At 43.1% G+C, this 18,573-nt stretch overlaps 1 protein-coding gene across 3 annotated transcripts in view; it reads right to left on the bottom strand.

The window, feature by feature from the left end:
* The window catches only part of MCF2 (MCF.2 cell line derived transforming sequence), an 81,958-nt gene that overhangs the window by 56,170 nt on the left and 7,215 nt on the right, over window positions 1-18,573 (bottom strand). For 2 of the 3 annotated variants that reach the window (XM_079962663.1, XM_079962662.1), the window contains exons 2-3: window positions 13,245-13,313; window positions 12,427-12,541 (exon numbers count right to left, since the gene is read on the bottom strand). In XM_079962663.1, coding sequence (XP_079818789.1) covers window positions 12,427-12,541; window positions 13,245-13,313 — 184 coding nt within the window. Of the gene's footprint in view, window positions 1-12,426; window positions 12,542-13,244; window positions 13,314-18,573 lie in introns of those variants that run through there. The other variant, XM_079962665.1, reaches the window with a different exon arrangement.

Below are 18,573 nucleotides of genomic sequence, written 5' to 3'. Positions count from 1 at the left end.
CATATAATTACAAAATTCGGCACATTTTGATTTGATTTTTAAAAAGGGGGGTGGCTGTGCCTTGGTTCACATACTGTTTCAGAAAGTGCAAATTGGGCAAATTTGCCTTTAAATACAAACTGAACTGAATTTCCTCCCCACCCCTAAGCCCAAAAGAGGGGACTGGCATGAGCCTCAGTGTGGTGTAATGGTTAGAGTGCTGGATTATGACCCGGGAGACCGGGGTTCAAATCCTCTCTCGGCCATGAGGCTCACTGGGCGACCTTGGCCCAGTCACCATCATTTAGCCTAACCTACCTCACAGGGTTGTTGTGGGGATGAAAGTAGGAGAACCATGTATTGAGCTCCTTGTGGGGGGGAAAGGTGGCAAATAATACAGTAAATAATATTGCAGTAAATAATATTGCAGCAAATGCAGTAAATAATATTGCAGCTGACAATAATTAAAGAAGCAGAAAAAGCAAAAAAAAACAACAAAAACCTATGGGCACAAAGGAAAAACTGGTTTACCAGGGACCAGAGAACTGAAACTGATAGTAGATGGGGATACTTGGAGTATGTGCTACTTATCTGGAATAAGGTGGATTCTTCTTTCTCTGTTGCACAAGTCTTTGTTCTCCCAGCAAAACCACAGAACCGCATGCAAAAACCTAGTCGCACGTGCCCTAACCTTGCCTGACTCAATTACTAATTCATACTCTTCAGGACTATAATTTAGGGGAACCCGCTCTGAATCTACTCATCACACTGTTAATGAGAGGTTTGCATGGCAGAATGCACATGGCAAATAACACTGCCTGGAGATCAGGCTGCAAATTCCAACGCACGTTGCAAAATTTTGGTCCATTCCATACTTATTTTGTTTTCTAGGATCAAAGCCGCTGAAAGAGAAGGGTGGGGCAGGGCAGGAAAAAGAAAGGGCGGAGAAACAAAGGAGAGCACACACCCTAGCAATGGCTTACCAGAATCTGATGCTGCAAGACTTGCAGCAGGGTGAGATTCAGTACAGTTTGCATTTTAAAGAGAACCTACCAAATTCATACTAAACCTGTACTGAATTGAAACACATGCTTCTCTAAACAACAACACACACAAAAATAATGTGGACAAGAATGCAAATATTAGGACAAAGCGTGCATAAATGGAAAAAACCACATACAAAAACGTTATTAAGAGGGAGAGTTGGATATTGAGGATAAGCTTAAGAGTAAATCCCTTCCTTTCCAGTGGTATATAAATTTTATGGAACAGTAGATAAAATGCATACTTTTTGATGCATTCATCAGTACAAAACAATACAATATCCATCTTTTTTACATAAAATATGCATTCTTATTTTTGTGCACACTTTTGGGCATCTCAGATACACTGCAAAATCTGGAAAAGGGTGCAATCCAAGTGGGAGTTGCATTCCGATCAGCTAGCGAGTCTGGGAATGTCAGAGCAGGTTGGTCCATTGCGCAAAGCAGGCCAAAGCAATTCTTTCCCCATCCCTACTCTCTATAGATTATTCCTGTATCAATCAGCACCCAGCCAGCTGAAAGGAAGTAAAAAAAACACACAACCAGAGAAACAGGCCACTGTTATCCTGGTTAGGCAAATTTCTGCTTTGCAAATCTCTCACTGGTTGCTCCCATGATTTCATGGTGCTGCCACCCTTGCTGTCTAGGGTGTGGTGGGTGGTGGACTGCTATCTGCTAGGGCGTTCCCTCTCTAAGCAATACTGGGAACACCCCTAAAGTGCCTTAATAAGGTGGAGCAACTCTGCAATGACTTGTTCGCCAGTACAGGAAAGGCTGGGTTGCACTTTCATCTTTGGAAACGGCAACCTTCAGTTCACACACAAGATTGGTGGCAACACACCTCTGGATGAAACTCCCCCCCCAAAAAAAGCCTCAGGGGTTGGAAGAGACTGCAATTTTTGTATCTTGCAGGAATTCCAGGAAGTGGCTGGGCTCAGTGGGTGGGAAGGATTATATATCTGAAGCTGCAGCAAAGAGATGAAGTGGGCAGAGAGTTCAAATCGAGCTCAGCTGTTCCACTGGCAGTTCAACCACTGTAACCAACAGTATGCTCTGCTCAACGTCCCTTCTGAAACTGGCCAGGATGTACTGCATTAACATTATTACTTTGTTTTATTAGGTGGTACTTCCCTTTGCACGTGACCTGGAAGCTGCAGCTAGCACAGAACTCTGAGAAAATGATTGCTGACAGGAATGAGACCCTGTTAGTATGTGGCACTTCTGTTGTGCAGCACCTTAACTATTGCCTCTTTGCTCCCAGGCCAACCTCACTGTGGTGCATTGCTTAGAGCATGGGTAGGCAACCTAAGGCCCGGGGGCCAGATCTGGCCCAATTGTGGAGGGTCTAGGAATCAGTGCGTTTTTAGATGAATAGAATGTGTCCTTTTATTTAAAATGCATCTCTGGGTTATTTGTGGGGCATAGGAACTCATTCATTTCCCCCCAATATATATATATATATATATATATATATATAGTCCGGCCCCCCACAAGGTCTGAGGGACAGTGGACCGGCCCACGACTGAAAAAGTTTGCTTAGAGTGGCTTAGAGTGTCATACTAGCACCTGCAAGAACAGGGTTCAAATCCCTGCTCACTGGGTGACCTTGGGCCAGTCACTGCTTCTCAGCCAAACCTACCTCACAGGGTTGTTGTGAGGATTAAATACCTAAATAACAAAAATAAGATAATTAGTCTATAAAGCCCTAGCTTAGGGCTAGTTTATTTGCAAGATCACCTTTCCCCTCATACAGTGGTACCTCGTGTTAAGAACTTAATTTGTTCCGGAGGTCCGTTCTTAAACTGAAACAGTTCTTAACCTGAAGCACCACTTTAGCTAATGGGGCCTCCTGCTGCCGCCGGGCTGCTGGAGCATGATTTCTGTTCTCATCCTGAAGCAAAGTTCTTAACCCGAGGTACTATTTCTAGGTTAGAAGAGTCTGTAACCTGAAGCGTATGTAACCCGAGGTACCACTGTATATGCCCCCTTGGCTGCTTTGATCTGTGGAACTGGTGCCACATGATACTTGTTCCACCTTCATATGAAATTGATCCTATAGTGTGGAAGTACTCGCACTTCAGAACGCCCTGCTTAAAGGATAATTCTGCTAGCCAATGGTGGGGGCAGGCAGAGATGCTGCTTAGCAACTGGACAGAGTGGCATGATGTTTTCTAACATGCCACGTGCTCTGATTGGCTGTGCAGTTCTGGGAGTCTTCCTCGCTTCCCCACACCAGCTAATTTTGCTGAATGTCTCCCTGCTATATACAAGGCATTGAAGTAAAATAGATAAAAACCTCTCTTCAAATTATGCACATTTTTGTCATTTATTTATCCTCAAATTGCACACTGTTTTGCTCATTTTCCTTGGTAAAGAGTTACAAGGATTTCTTCTGTCTCCACCTGCGTTATTTACATGACTTTGCTAACACTGTTTTGCTTCTCAAAAACGGATGTTTGTCTCGTTAAGCCAAGATCCCTTCCCCTGTTTGTTGCTCCCAGTGCACAATACTTGGGGGTGCAGTGCTTCTGAATCTAAGGTCCATTTAACTATTGTGCCAACCATGAGTTTGTCTAATATCCTTTTTTTGGCGCATCTAGGCATAGTTACCATCACTGTCGACTTGTGGGAGTCCTTTTTGACTGCCATTTTACTAAATTCCACATCAGTTTCAAAAACGTATAGTGCTTGAGTTAATAAATGGCACACCTAGACCAGGAGTTGCCAGCTTTTTCAAGTCAAGGGGTGCATTGAGATTTTTTAACAGTGGGCACCAGCCCCTTGCCCTGGATCAGCCTACCCTCTGAGAAACAGAAAGAGAGAAGGGTTGGGCACATGCACACACTGACTTCAATTTCTCAAGGGACCTAGATTCAGATCCAAAAGAATTCTTCTGAGCCTTGAAAAGCACCAAGAGTTGAAAGAGGAAGTGGCAAAGAGTGCCACTCTTCCCCACTTCCTCCTTCAACTCTATGACCCTTTAAAGGGAGAGTAGGGGAAGTTAACCACCCTTGCCACCTCATGACCACGGGAGCAATGAGCGGAGGGGCATTCAGAGACTTAGCAGGTGCCATGGGGTTCTTGAATCAATGGGTGCCATACATGTTCTCGATCCCTTGGCCAAGGCCCAATATTCATTCTCTGACTTCAGCAATGAACCTGCAGATACCATCAAACTCAGAGCAGTTAATGCTAGATTCATTTACTGACCACATAGAGGCAAATGGCACTTAAACTCTCCAACAAAGAGTGGTGCCATCAAGTTAGGATTTTTTGGGCAAACATCCAGGGCACCACTGAGCAGGAGGATCCCCAAGTGTAGTAAAATGCCAGACTGACCGCAAGTATTACTGTTTATTAATTTATATACCACTTAATGCCGCAATAAGCTTCTAAGCAGCTTACGAGGATAAAAAACCAATTACACAAACATTCAAATATAAGCGTCAACCACTAAAATACAAAAGGGGTGGGTGGGAGAATCCCATTAATTAAAAAAAAAAAGAAATAGAAAACATCTGCAATTAAAATATGTGCTAAAACAATCCCATTGAAACAGGAGACTCAGGTCAAGTAAGGGAAGAAATACACATTGCCCTCTAGAGAGACATAAAGCCATTAAGTCCAAAAGTGTGCCTCCTGCCCGTAAAACAAAGTTCCGAGCACCTCACTACTGCATTGAATATACAACCCAACCTGCTGGGCAGGTATCAAGGTAGACTGATTTATTTTATTAGTAACTTGGTCACAGTAAACGTTTTTTTCTTTTCCTTTCCCCAGTCCTTCTTACTTCCTGGCAGCACAGTGTTGAAGGTTGACACAGGTGAATTAAACCAACAAGTGTTTAATTATTAGGTTCCAGAACAAACATCTGCAAATGAAACTAGTAAACATGATATGTATGTTGTTATTTGGACCTCCAGGATTGTGCATGTGCATTGCTGTTTTTAAATCTAGCACACATTTAAGGCAAGGATGCACAGAATCTCTGTTTCATTTTTAAACAGCCGCCTGCCCTTTGCCAAGCTTCTAAACCACAGGGAACATAGCTCCGTTATTACTTTCCACCAGATTTTTTTTTTCCAACTGGAGATGCTGGGAATTGTATTTGCAAAACATGCTCCTAATACATAGCTATGCCATGCCCCCCACCAGAAAAAAAAGCCGCAAGTTTTCTATCTTGGTTATTGATGCAGCAACACTGCTGTTTATGATTCTGGTGCTGACATAGTTTGTCAAAGTAAGCAACAGGCAACCAACTGCTTTTCTATTATGCTGATTCTCCAGTGCGCCACAGTAGTCTGCATGCCCCCTCCATGAATATATACCTTTCATCCTTGCAACAACCTTGTGAGGTAGGCTAAGCCAGCCTCTGTCTCTCAGCCTAAGGAAGACATGGTGGAGAAATGACATGGCTTTAAGAAGTATGGTTCGTTTAAGGACTTCCGGAGGCGGCGCGAACGGTAATGGCGGTCCTCTTCCACTAGTGAGGAGGAAGCTCCGCGGAATTGGGTCGTCCGCTACGGCGAAGCGGAGACCCACTTTGGAAACCCACAGGCAGCAAGAGCCTGTGGTCTTGAGACTCGGTGGGCGCCAGAAGCGACCCCCAAAGCGCTGGAGGAACCCCGTAAGGGGCTCCGGAACGTGGAGGGGGTAGCGGCGCTGTGAGTCGTTTCGCGATCCGCGGAGTGAAGCCGCGCTGCTGCTGCCGGTGAGCGCTGACCTCTCTTCCTGAAAACTTCTGATTTGGAAAAGCAACAACCCGTGAGTAAAGAAGGATTTTATAAAATCTGAGACTAAAAACTACTGAATTTGGCTGAAAGCGGAGCGACATAAAAACAGGAAGTCCGTCTTCCGCTGTCATTGAACTTCAAAGCAAAGAGCTGGAGGAGTGGAGGCAAAGAAAGAAATTTTTAACTTAATTGATCTGAGCACCCATTGAATTTTCCTGTAAGCAAACAAGGACTTTAAGCATTTGATTTTATGCTCTTTATCTGCATTGTGATACCTTCCTTCTATTGGAAATATAATTTGAGTAAGAAACCCAGGTGTTGGAGCTGCCTGAGCAACTGAGCTGTCAGTTTGCAGATTTGGACACTTTGAATTAAAAATTGCAACAATCTGAGGGAGTTTGGACTTGCTACTTTGAAGTAACATTTGGAATACCAGCATGCACTGTCTGAAACAATTGTGACTGCCAATATTACCTCTGCATAAAACTTGTTATTGAAGGTTCCTGGATTTTAAACTTGACTCTAGTAATTTTATCAGAACTGATCTCTTTCCTAAAGACATTTTAAGCTCCCCCTAGAGGATTTGGGATTTATAACAGTGACATCATTTTACTTTCCTTTTCCCGGCCTCCTGTTTGATTGTTAACATCTGGGCTGTTGCTTTCTCATGGGAACAACTCAGCTTGACCTTGACTTTTAGATAACTCTGGAATGAGTGGCGCAAGAAAAAAGGGACCAAAAACCAGACAAACAACTTTAACAACTTTAACCTCAGACTCACAGACACGTAGATCATCTGTACCTACTCTGCCTTCAGAGGAAGAAGCTGCTTCTCTGCCACAAGCAGGGGAGGGAGAAATTGAGCAATTACAACTGGAAGATATGGCCTCAGGAGCAACTGCTTCTATATTAGAGAAAATTTATGAAAAATTGGAATCTTTGGATAAGAGAGTGGAATCTTTGGATAAGAAAGCTGATGAACAAACAGCTAAAATTGACCAAAACACAGAATGCCTAAATAGATTAACTGGTCAAGTATCACAGAACGTACAAGCAATTGGAGAACTGACGGAGGCCACAGTAGAAAATCGGAAATTGGCTGAGGATACTAGCCAAAGACTTGGAAATTTAGAACAAGAGGTAAGACCACTCTGCAAACAAGTAGGTGAACACCAGACCTATCTCTCTATGATAGAACTGCGGAATAGGGAGAGTAACCTAAGGATAAGGTCGATACCAGAAGCGGAAGAAGGCAACTTAGCTGAGTTTTTGACCAAAGAATTTTCCAAGTTTTGGAATTCAGAGGAAAAGGACTTTAAAATTGTATCAGCTTTCAGGCTTGGAAGACTGGCAAAGAAAGAGAAGCCCAGAGATTGTAAGATAACATTGAGATCAAAGGAGGAAAGGGATAAGATTTTGGGCCTACACTACGAAAAGTCACTGAACATTTTGGACAAAAGAATTGAAATTTATAAAGACATTCCTAAACAACTGTTGGATCTTAGATCTGTCTACTTGGAATTGGTCAGACTGTTGAGGAGCAACTCAATTATCTTCAGGTGGGAATTTCCTCAAGGATTATCCTTTACCTTCAGAGGGAAGAAGGTCAAAATCAGAACATTGGAAGATAGAGACAAATTTCTGATTGCACACGGAGAGGACCTTCAAAAAGGAATTGAATTACCTCCTGGGCCTGGAGCACCGGCGGTACCTGCACCTTCGGAAACGGAAGATCCAGTGAATAAGATACCACCCCCAGGAAATTAACCAGATTTATTCAGGATGTCTCTGCAACTTTTGAGTTGGAATATAAATGGCTGTAACATCCCGGAAAAAAGGAGGAAAATATTTCATATATTAAAAAAAGAACAATTGGACATTATTTGTTTACAAGAAACACACGTGACTAGGCTCCATAGAAAAGTGTTAATAAATAAAAGACTTGGCCAGGAATTTATATCTTCAGACAGAGTAAAGAAGAGAGGTGTGGTGATATATGCAAAAGAGAGCCTGTCACCTAAATTTTTATTCAAAGATGAACATGGAAGAATTTTGGCAATTGAGCTACAGCATCAAGGAGAGAAGCTTTTGATATTAGGAATTTATGCACCCAATGAGGGGAAATCGGAATTTTATAAGAAGTTGCATGAGACTATGCTGGATTATCTGGATTACAACAACATCATTATGATGGGAGATATGAATGGGGTCGTATCAACTAACATGGATAAGTCACAAAGCCAAAACGTCACAAAAGACGGCAGACTACCAAAGACTTTTTTTGAAATGACAGACAATATGGATCTGATTGACATCTGGAGAACAAAGAACCCCTTGGGAAGAGAGGGAACATTTTTCTCTGAAGCCCAGCTGACCTGGACAAGAATCGACCAAATATGGATATCTAGAGGTCTGGCACCCAAGGCCAGAAAGGTGGAAATCTGCCCAAAGACCTGCTCCGACCATAACACAGTAAAGATGGATATGACACTATTACCAACCGGTTCCTTTAGATGGAAGATGAATGACAACTTGTTTAGAGATCAGGAGATTATTAAGAAGGCCCAAAAAGCCTTGAAGGATTACTTCGAGATAAACATGAACACTACGGTGGAAAAAAGAATTATCTGGGATGCAAGTAAGGCTGTGATGAGGGGGTTCTTGATACAACAGAATGCTGTAAAGAAAAAGATACAAAATGAGAGAAAAGATAAGATCTTGGAGAAATTCAAAGAATTAGAGAAGAAGTTAAGATCAAACCCGAAGTCACAGCCGATTCTGAGAGAAATTAAACTTTATCAAGCTCAATATTCTAAATTGATAAATCAGGAAATAGAGTGGAAGGTTAAATTAATGAAACAAAAAACTTTTGAATCGGCGAATAAATGTGGAAAACTGCTAGCTTGGCAGTTGAAGAGGAGACAAAAACTAAATACAGTTACAAATCTAGAGATTGAAGGAAGAAACATTCAGAACCCGGCAGACATTAGAAAGTGCTTCCAGAGATACTTCAAAAAATTATACACTCAAGGGCCGCAAGATGAGGTTGAGATTAAACAATTTTTGGAAAAAAATGGACTACCAAAATTGTCACAAGAAAATAGATTAATCCTGAACTGTAAAATAACACGACAAGAGATTGAACAAGCCATTCAGAACATGCAACTGGGCAAATCTCCAGGGCCAGATGGGTTGACCTCCAAGTATTATAAGACATTAAAAGACTACTTGATACAACCATTGATGGAGGTTAGCAATGAAATTATGGAAGGGAAGAGGGCGCCGGAATCGTGGAAGGAAGCCTTTATCACATTGATACCAAAATCGAAAGCTGAAAAGACACAACTTAAGAACTATCGTCCCATCTCTCTTTTAAATGTGGATTACAAAATATTTGCAGACATTTTGGCAAGTAGATTCAAAAAAGTTCTAAACGAAGTAATCCACAAGGGCCAGGCAGGCTTTCTCCCAGGTAGACATTTGTTTGCCAATACAAGGAACATTATTGACATTTTGGAACTTCTGCAAACAGATATAAATACAAAAGCAGTATTAATTTTTATAGATGCGGAGAAGGCCTTTGATAATATTTCCTGGAAATTTATGAAGGGAAATTTAAAAGAAATGGGAGTGGGATGGGGTTTTGAGAATGGGATTGATGCAATATATTCAGAACAAAAGGCCAAATTGATAGTTAACAATGTGGTTACAGAAGAGTTTAAAATTGAAAAAGGAACACGACAAGGCTGCCCCATTTCCCCTTTGCTTTTTATTTCGGTCCTGGAGGTGCTCTTGAATATGATTAGAGAGGACTGGTTGGTGGAAGGAATTCAGGTCGGAGCGAAACAATACAAACTTAAAGCTTTTGCAGATGACCTAGTTTTGACCCTGCAGGAGCCAGAATCTAGTACGAAAAGAGTATTACAATTGATTCAAGACTTTGGTCGGGTGGCGGGTTTTAAATTAAACAAACAGAAAACTAAGGTGTTGGAAAAAAAATTGACAGTTACAGAGTCAGAACGGTTTCAGAGAGAGACAGAATTAAAAGTGGTTTAAAAAGTAAAGTACCTAGGGGTAAACGTAACAGCAAAAAATCTGAGTCTATTTAAGGATAACTATGAAAAATGTTGGTCAGAAATTAAGAGAGACTTAGATAGTTGGACAAAATTGAAACTTTCCTTGTTAGGCCAAATTGCTGCTATCAAGATGAATGTATTGCCAAAAATGTTGTTTTTGTTCCAAACACTGCAGATTGTGGACAAGACGGAGTGCTTCCGGAAGTGGCAGAGAGACATCTCTAAGTTTGTCTGGCAGGGCAAAAAGCCCAGAATTAAGTTTAAGATATTAACTGATGTGAAAGAAAGAGGGGGCTTTGCCCTGCCAGACCTAAAGTTGTATTATGAAGCTGCAGCTTTCTGCTGGCTAAAAGATTGGCTACTTCTCGAAGACATTGACGTATTGGACTTGGAAGGTTTCAATAACGCTTTTGGTTGGCATGCATACTTATGGTATGACAAGGTTAAGATCAATAAGGCCTTTAAGAACCATATTGTCAGAAAAGCAGTGTTTAATGTCTGGACAAAATATAAAGACTTATTGGAAAACAAAACTCCAAGGTGGCTTTCACCTCTGGAAGCTAAGGCCCGAAAAAGACCCAATATGGAGGCCAAATGGCCAAAATATTGGGAAATATTAGAAAAAGATGGAGACAATTGGAAATTGCAGAGTTTGGAGAAACTAAAGGATAAAGTGCGAGACTGGTTACACTACGCTCAGATTAAAGAAGTTTTTAAAAATGACAAAAAGTTAGGGTTCCAGGTGGAGAAATCGAAATTGGAAACAGAACTGTTAGAACCTAAGACTAAGGTACTTTCAAGAATGTATAACTTGCTGTTAAAATGGAACACACAAGACGAAACGGTTAAATCGGCTATGATAAAGTGGGCACAGGATATTGGGTATAATATCATGTTTGATGACTGGGAAAGGTTGTGGACCACTGGGTTGAACTTCACTGCTTGTAATGCTTTGAAGGAAAATGTAATGAAAATGATATATAGATGGTACATGACCCCAGTTAAACTTGCCAAAATATACCACCTGTCTGATAATAAATGTTGGAAATGTAAAGAAAATGAAGGAACATTCTTTCACCTCTGGTGGACGTGCCCTAAAGTGAAGGCTTTCTGGGAAATGATATATAATGAGTTGAAAAAGGTATTTAAGTATACTTTCCTTAAGAAACCAGAGGCCTTTCTTCTGGGTATTGTCGGCCAGAGGGTGATAAAGAAGGACAGAACTTTTTTCTTGTATGCAACAACGGCAGCAAGGATACTCATCGCTAAATATTGGAAAACCCAAGATCTACCCACACTGGAAGAATGGCAGATGCAACTGATAGACTATATGGAACTGGCTGAGATGACCGGCAGAATCCGAGACCTGGGAGAGGAGAGGGTTGAAGAAGATTGGAAGAAATTCAAGATTTACCTACAAAAATATTGTAATTTGGTTGAATGTTAATAAGGATGCTAGATCACAAACAATTGAGCACCATTAAAATAGTTGGAATTAGGATGATAAGTGAGATTGAGGAAAATATAATTTTTTTGGAGAATTATTAATTATATTTAAATGAGCGGGACATAAGAACGCAAACAAGTTGATAAATTGCTGGCAAAAATTTATAATGATGTAAGTGGGAGTGGGAGACGTGAGGGAGTCCAAAGAAGTTATGAAACTATGTTATGAAATATGTTACATTGTTTATTAATTTTGCATTGGTATTTAAAAATCTCAATAAAATATTATTTAAAAAAAAAAAAGAAGTATGGTTCGTTTATTCACCTATTTACACCTTCAGTCTGCATGGAGGGAGTCCAGATCTTACAGCCTGGCCCTTTCAAGAGGGGTTGGTACTCCCACAGCAGTGCAGGCAACCTTCAGGCAACCTGCCCAGGATTGATCTCAACTGCTCTTCCTCCTCCTTGCTCTCAGAACAGTCACCCTGGCAACCTTCCAAATCCCCAGTCTCTGTTCACACCTCAGGGCAAGGGGGGAAGGCCCTCTCTTGTATTGTTAAAAGGTAAAGGGACCCCTGACAGTTAAGTCCAGTCGCAAACAACTCTGGGGTTGTGGCACTCATCTCGCTTTACTGGCTGAGGGAGCAGACGTTTGTCTGCTCCGCAGACAGTTTTTCCAGGTCATGTGGCCAGCATGACGAAGCCGCTTCTGGCATAACGGAACAGCGACACCAGAGCTGCACACGGAAACGCTGTTTACCTACCCACCGGTACCTATTAATCTACTTGCATTTTTGGGCGTGCTTTCGAACTACTAGGTTGGCAGGAGCAGGGACCGAGCAACGGGAGCTCACCCCGTCACGGGGATTCAAACTGGCAATCTTCTGATCGGCAAGCCCTAGGCTCTGTGGTTTAACCCACAGCACCACCCGCGTCCCACTGTTAATGTCCCTCAATTGCTCTCTATTGTTCCTTGAGGAACATAGCTCAGCCACAGGAATTCTTCTGCATTCTCCCTTCATGTCCCAAATAATCAAAATTCTAGCATTTGGTAATTTATAGGGTTTAGGGGGGATCCCCACCCTTAAATCTATAACAATATCAAGCTGATGTAACAGCGCAGCACCCACTAGAGTGAAATATGGGTACCTTGGAATCCGAGTTAAGTAGCTCAAAACTTTTGTCACAACCTCTTCAGGCATTTGGTTGAAATTGGAATTTTCAGGAAATGTTATGATCCAGCCGTTGTCTTTCCCTCTTCCACCTAGTTTGGAAGAGAGGGGTGGGTGGGAATAAGCAGACATCCTAAACCAGCTGCTAAACCATTCAACACATGTGCCTGCTGGGGGAGGCAGGGTCAAAGACCCATTACTATTTCTGCAGCAGGTTCACTGTCTGCAGCATCTTAAAGCTGCCCAATCAGCATGCGAGGGGACCTTTTCACCACGAAGAAGGAGTCTTCTCACCCTGCGTGCTACTTGGAGCTCGTCTGGAATTAAAGAGATGAGTCAGCCCCTGAGGACTGGCTCCAAGGGCCCTTCTGGAGAAAGAACATGGGGAGAATGACCAGGAGGAGTTGTTCTGCATGCTCAAAAGCTAAGTGTTTAGGAACACTGAGAACGCAAGGGGCTTATGTGCAATGGGACTTCAAGGAAAACAAAACTCAAGTCACTCTGAAATAAGACACTGGAGCACTCCAAATCATTTGCCCGTGAAGGGGTCCAACTACACTACTATGTGACCATGAAACTAACCTAAATTTGAGCCCTTATTTATTATGCTAACTGCTGTGGACTTGCATTTCACTTCCATCTCAAACTACACTGTCCACCCCTGGTCCCAGCGGAGCCCTTGTTCAGTCTCAAACTGGTCCCAGCAATGTAGGGTGGGGTTTACTTTAATTTTGTCTATTTATATCACACTTTACAAAAATGTTTGGGAGACAAAGAAGAGTTTGCCATACTCACCAGAAAGAAATGCAAATTCTTTCTTCAAGTCCTCAGCAATGTCCTTTGCACGTGTTGGAAGAGATGACTCTGGCAAAAAAAGGAACATGAAATGCATGGCTTAATCACTGCGTAGCTTGAACCTGTCACATCTATATCCCACTTTCTCCAGGCTTCTCCTTCCTGCAGCTCTGCATCTCCATCACCCATCGACTCAAGTGCTTGCTCTTCCCTTTCTATAGCCTCCGTGTGGGAGAGTCATAGCTCATTGGCAGAGTACCTGCTTTGGATGCAGACGGTGCCGGGCTCAAACCCTAGCATCTCCAGATGGAAAAGGATTTCATCCTCTCTGTGATATCTCCCCCATTCCAGCTGGCCATTCCAAGAACTCTGTAATTAAGGAAGCGTGTCTGAGCTTGCTTTTCTCCCTCCCAATCCATTTTCCTTTTGTGTTGTGTATTGTTTTGGATTGTCAAACTGAAGGGAGGAACTATCTCATCACTGACATCTCTGAGTCACTCCAGAGTAGGTCCATCTACACAACCTCGAGTTCATTCAACCTGTGGACAGAGCTATAATAATATAATGATATAATAATAATAATTTATTATTTATACCCCGCCCATCTGGCTCGGTTTCCCCAGCCACTCTGGGCGGCTTCCAACAAAACACTAAAATACAATAACCTATTAAACATTAAAAGCTTCCCTAAACAGGGCTGTCTTCAAAAAGTTTGGTAGTTATTTTTCTCTTTGACATCTGGTGGGAGGGTGTTCCACAGTGCAGGTGCCACTACCAAGAAGGCCCTCTGCCTGGTTCCCTGTAACTTGGCTTCTCGCAGTGAGGGAACCGCCAGAAGGCCCTCGGAGCTGGACCTCAGTGTCCGGGCAGAATGATGGAGGTGGAGACGCTCCTTCTGGTATATTTGACCAAGGCCTTTTAGGGCTTTAAAGGTCAGCACCAACACTTTGAATTGTGCTCAGAAACGTACTGATGCAACTCTGCACAATCAACTGATGCAACTCTGCACAATCAACAACCCTGCATTTTGCAGGATCCCAGATTGTTCACGTAACTTATGTACTGTACACATCTAGATGTGTTCACAGCTTGAAAAACATCTAGATGAATCAAGGCAGGGCCAGAAGGTATGATTTTTGCCCTCCTTCCTTTCGGACCATCAGTGTGCTGCAAAGAGCTACCTGCAGGCAGGCAGGCAGCCCACAACGAATCCTTTCAGAGGGCTAAAACTTTGAGCCTGAGTTTTATGAACAACAAGACCGGGGCAAGAACAAGGTCAGCAAAAGGTTACAGAGTAGGTGATGTTCTTGAGTCACAGATACAGCATGTGCAGTAATTAATGCCCTTTTAAGGAGGGCTGGTTCAGTGCTGCCTGTTATTTATCTTCCCTGCCCCTCACCAGAACTGCCCACACCATTTGCAAACAGCAGATATACTACACACCTGTCTAGCCGCCTAAAAAACTCATTACTCTTCTCGATACCAATCAACTGCTCTTTGTGGAACACAATCCCAATTGTGATTTATAAAAAAGGAACAGGTGAGGGCTTTGTCAAAGGGCCAGAGCGCTACCAAGGAAACCCAGAAATGGGAGAAATAGCTGGTTTGCTGATTCTTTTGGGTGCCCAGGGAAGAAGAAGAAGAAGAAGAAGAAGAAGAAGAAGAAGAAGAAGAAGAATAGTAGTAGTAGTAGTAGTAGTTTGGATTTGATATCCCACTTTATGACTACCCGAAGGAGTCTCAAAGCAGCTAACATTCTCCTTTCCCTTCCTCCCCCACAACAAACACTCTGTGAGGTGAGTGGGACTGAAAGACTTCAGAGAAGTGTGACTAGCCCAAGGTCACCCAGCAGCTGCATGTGGAGGAGCGTGGAATCAAACCCAGTTCACCAGATTATGAGTCCACTGCTCTTAACCACTACACCACCCTGCTTCCACCCAAGTCAACAAGAAAGGAGCTTGGGACTGCTGTCTGCTTCATTTCCACATGGCCCTTGCGAATGTTTTGTGAACACAGCCCAATGACTAGAAATTTGAGCTTAGACCCAGGCAGCCCAAATCCCTAGAAATCTCACTGGATAACCTCAGATCAGTTGCCTCTGGCCAACGTACCTTGCAAGGTTCCTGTGAAGATTTACCGTGCGTGGGAAGGAAACTGAGCATGCCATACTTTAACTTCTTCCCCAGGCTTCATTGCCAGGGCCAGCGGAAGGCATTTTGCTTCCTGAAGCAAAGGGCAAGATGGTCTTTCCACAGCCACACCCCAAATATATGTACGGAAGTCGACTACACTGGCATCTGAATCTTTCTGCAATTCTCAGCATACCCAACTACTGACCATGCTGTTTGGGGCTGTTCTTTTCTGAACCTTTTCCAGCTCTGCAACATCTTTTTTGAGAGGTTTTGGGGAACTGCCACCAGTGAGTGATAGAGCAAGATGGGCAGTATCACAGCTTCCTGCTCCTATTTTAGGGGAAAGCCTGCAGACCAGAGCAAATGCCTTTCAAGCAGAAGTTCCCAGGTTCAGTCTCCAACATCTCCAGGTTGCCCTACAACTGTCTCTGCTCTGAAGCCCTGGCGAGCTGCTGCCAGTCTGTAAGGACAATACTGAGATAGGTGGACCAATGGTCCAACTCTGTATATGTTGCAACAGACCAGAATCTTTAAGTGCATTAAAGAATATACTGTTTTAAAATAGCATGGCCAATCCAAAAACAGTTGGGTGTATCTACCGCTAAAGCTCCCTGGCAGTAGTGGCTTTGGGCTGCAAAATAAGATCTGTAATTATATGTCCCAAATTTCCTCTAATCCTCTAATGGCTTTCCAGCCTGAAGGAGGGAGGCTCTTAATTAAAGCAAGTCAAACTGGATTTCCATTATTGGCCGAGATTAGCTACCTCTTTGGTTGGAAAGAATAAAATTGATGCCACTTGTGGAATGGGAGGAAAGAAGCCATGGAAGAATTGGAGGGGTTACAAGACATCCGTATGTGGCAGGGAGGGGGAGAGGCTTCACAAAGCCAGAGAATTGGAAGCTGAAGCTGATGCCTCAACAGAGGTACCCCACTGATCATTAAAATGCATTGTGCAATGTCACAAATTATGTTTCCTCACAACTAGGGATATGAGAAATTCGATTCAGTTCTCATTTAAAGGCAAAGCCCCCATGATTCCCCACAAAAATAGGAAAGAACTGTATGCCAGTATACCACCCCAAATTTGTCACTTTACATGGAAATGATCACTAAACATGCACTATATTCCAATAGTTTTCTGTCTTCTACATCATGTGAAAGCTCAAACATAATGCAGAAGTTAGCAATCAGGGAAATGTCAGGGAAAGTGAATAAACTGCTTTGTGAATGCAGCCTAAATTACAGTGGATTAGAAGCAGCACTTCACTGTTACGGGGGAAATCCATCTCGCTCCCTTGTTTGCACATCTGGATAGTCATGGTGCCGTTAACACAGAGTAGTCATCCCTTATCTTATCTACCTTTCCAATGGGTTCTCTCCTCTGTTCATGGGGATGTTTCCATTTCGTCATGCCAAGGCACGGTAAATATGAAGCAGAAATGTGAGCACACTCCTAACAATGCAGCATCCCCAACGGAAAAAGTAGAAGCACAAAAAGATGGGAAGGATAAGAGCCAGGGAGTAAAGTGACATCAAGACTCAGCTGAGGGCAGCTGAGCCACATCCAGGCACAAGCAGAGGAGACTGTTCCCTCTAACAAGGGCCTTTTCTACCTAGAGCAAAGTGGTGTAGGAAATAAACTAAACACGAGCCAGGAAAGTCCTCTTTTCGAATCCTGGCAAGAGAGCCCTGAAGTGACGACTCATAAAACTGTGGAGCTGGAAGGGACCCTGAGGATCATTTTGTTCAACCCCCTGCAATGCAGGGAGCGCAGCAAAAGAACCTTGACAGAAGGCCATCCAATATGATATCTCAGTTGCTCAGAGCCTCTTAATTATAAAAGTCGTGGGTTCAAGTCCAGGGTTGGGGAAAAGATTGCTGCATTGCAGGGGGTTGGCCTAGATGACCCTCTTGGCCCTTTCTAACTCCACAGTTCTATGATTCTAAGATGGTCATTTTCTCCTTTGCAGGATGGTGATGATTGTGGCTGGCTGTTGCAAGCAATCCCTGGTCATTCATGCAAGATTTGATTGCAGACCAAACGTTCTTTGGAGGAAAAGGATCTCATTTCGGGGTGAAGGTACACAACGTCCCAGAAGGGATTTCTGCAACACAAAGGGTGTGTGTCTGTGTAAAAGTGGCACTAGTAATTTTTTAGTAATTTTTTATTTACGGCCATAGGCCCATACAGGTAAAAATGACACATAAATAACAACTTGTGCACATGGGGAAAACAGCCACTAAAGCACCACTATAACAATAAAATACTATACTATAGAATGGCATACAACGCCTTAGTTAGCTTGTAGTGCTCCTTGGCGTCGCTTTTGGGTAAGGACAGCGACCAGGAACCTTGCCACTTTCAGGGTCGTATGAGTATCCTTATCCTGCAAGATTTGGGCAAGGTGGGATTTTGGTGGGGTGCCCTCTAGTTTCTGTATGATTGATCCCAACAAATTTGCCCGTGGCACATTAAACAGGGGGCAAGTGAACATAATGTGCTGGAGCGACTCCGGTGTCTCCTTATCACATTCGCACGTGGCGGGGGCTTGGCCCTTTGAGAATCTATGTCTCAGGACGTTGGAGGGAAAAACGTTGAACCTCGCTTTGGTGAAGGCCAGTCTATGGGCAACAGTCGAAAGGGAGGAGAGGTATGATGGAACACAGTAAGTTAATGTGATACCAATGTTCTGAGGCGAACAAACACCTCCCCCCAGCATATAATTTCGCTGTAGATCGATGTCATCCAGTCTTTGGCGGATCAGTCTTTGAGCAGTAATTTGGTCTAGTTTTAGGGAATCTGAAGGAGAGATTCCATAACTCAGGAGTTTGGCATGAATTCTACTAGTCCAAGGGCTAGAGAATTCATCTTGCCATAAGCATTGGACAAGGTAGTGGTTTGGTAGTCTATGCCACAAGGATAACCAATAATTGAAGACTTGCTTCCACAGGCAAGTTTCTAAGGATGCGATCTTCAATTCTAGTCGCATGGCTGCATTGCTTACGCACAGAGGGAGCATAAGGAGCCGACGTAGGAATTGATTTTGCAGTGTCTCGAGAGGAGCAAGATCTGTCATCACAGCCCAAAGCGGGGCAGCATAAGCAAGCACGGCAACCACTTTTGCCTTGAACACCTTTAGGGCCGAGGGAACGTGCAAAGCTCCATCCGAAAAAAAGAATCGGAGGAGCGCATATGA

Source organism: Podarcis cretensis (assembly GCF_951804945.1).
Source record: "Podarcis cretensis genome assembly, chromosome: Z".
Taxonomy (NCBI): domain Eukaryota; kingdom Metazoa; phylum Chordata; class Lepidosauria; order Squamata; family Lacertidae; genus Podarcis; species Podarcis cretensis.
The sequence above is the reverse complement of the archived record's forward strand: the minus strand, read 5'-3'. Positions and strand labels throughout refer to the sequence as shown.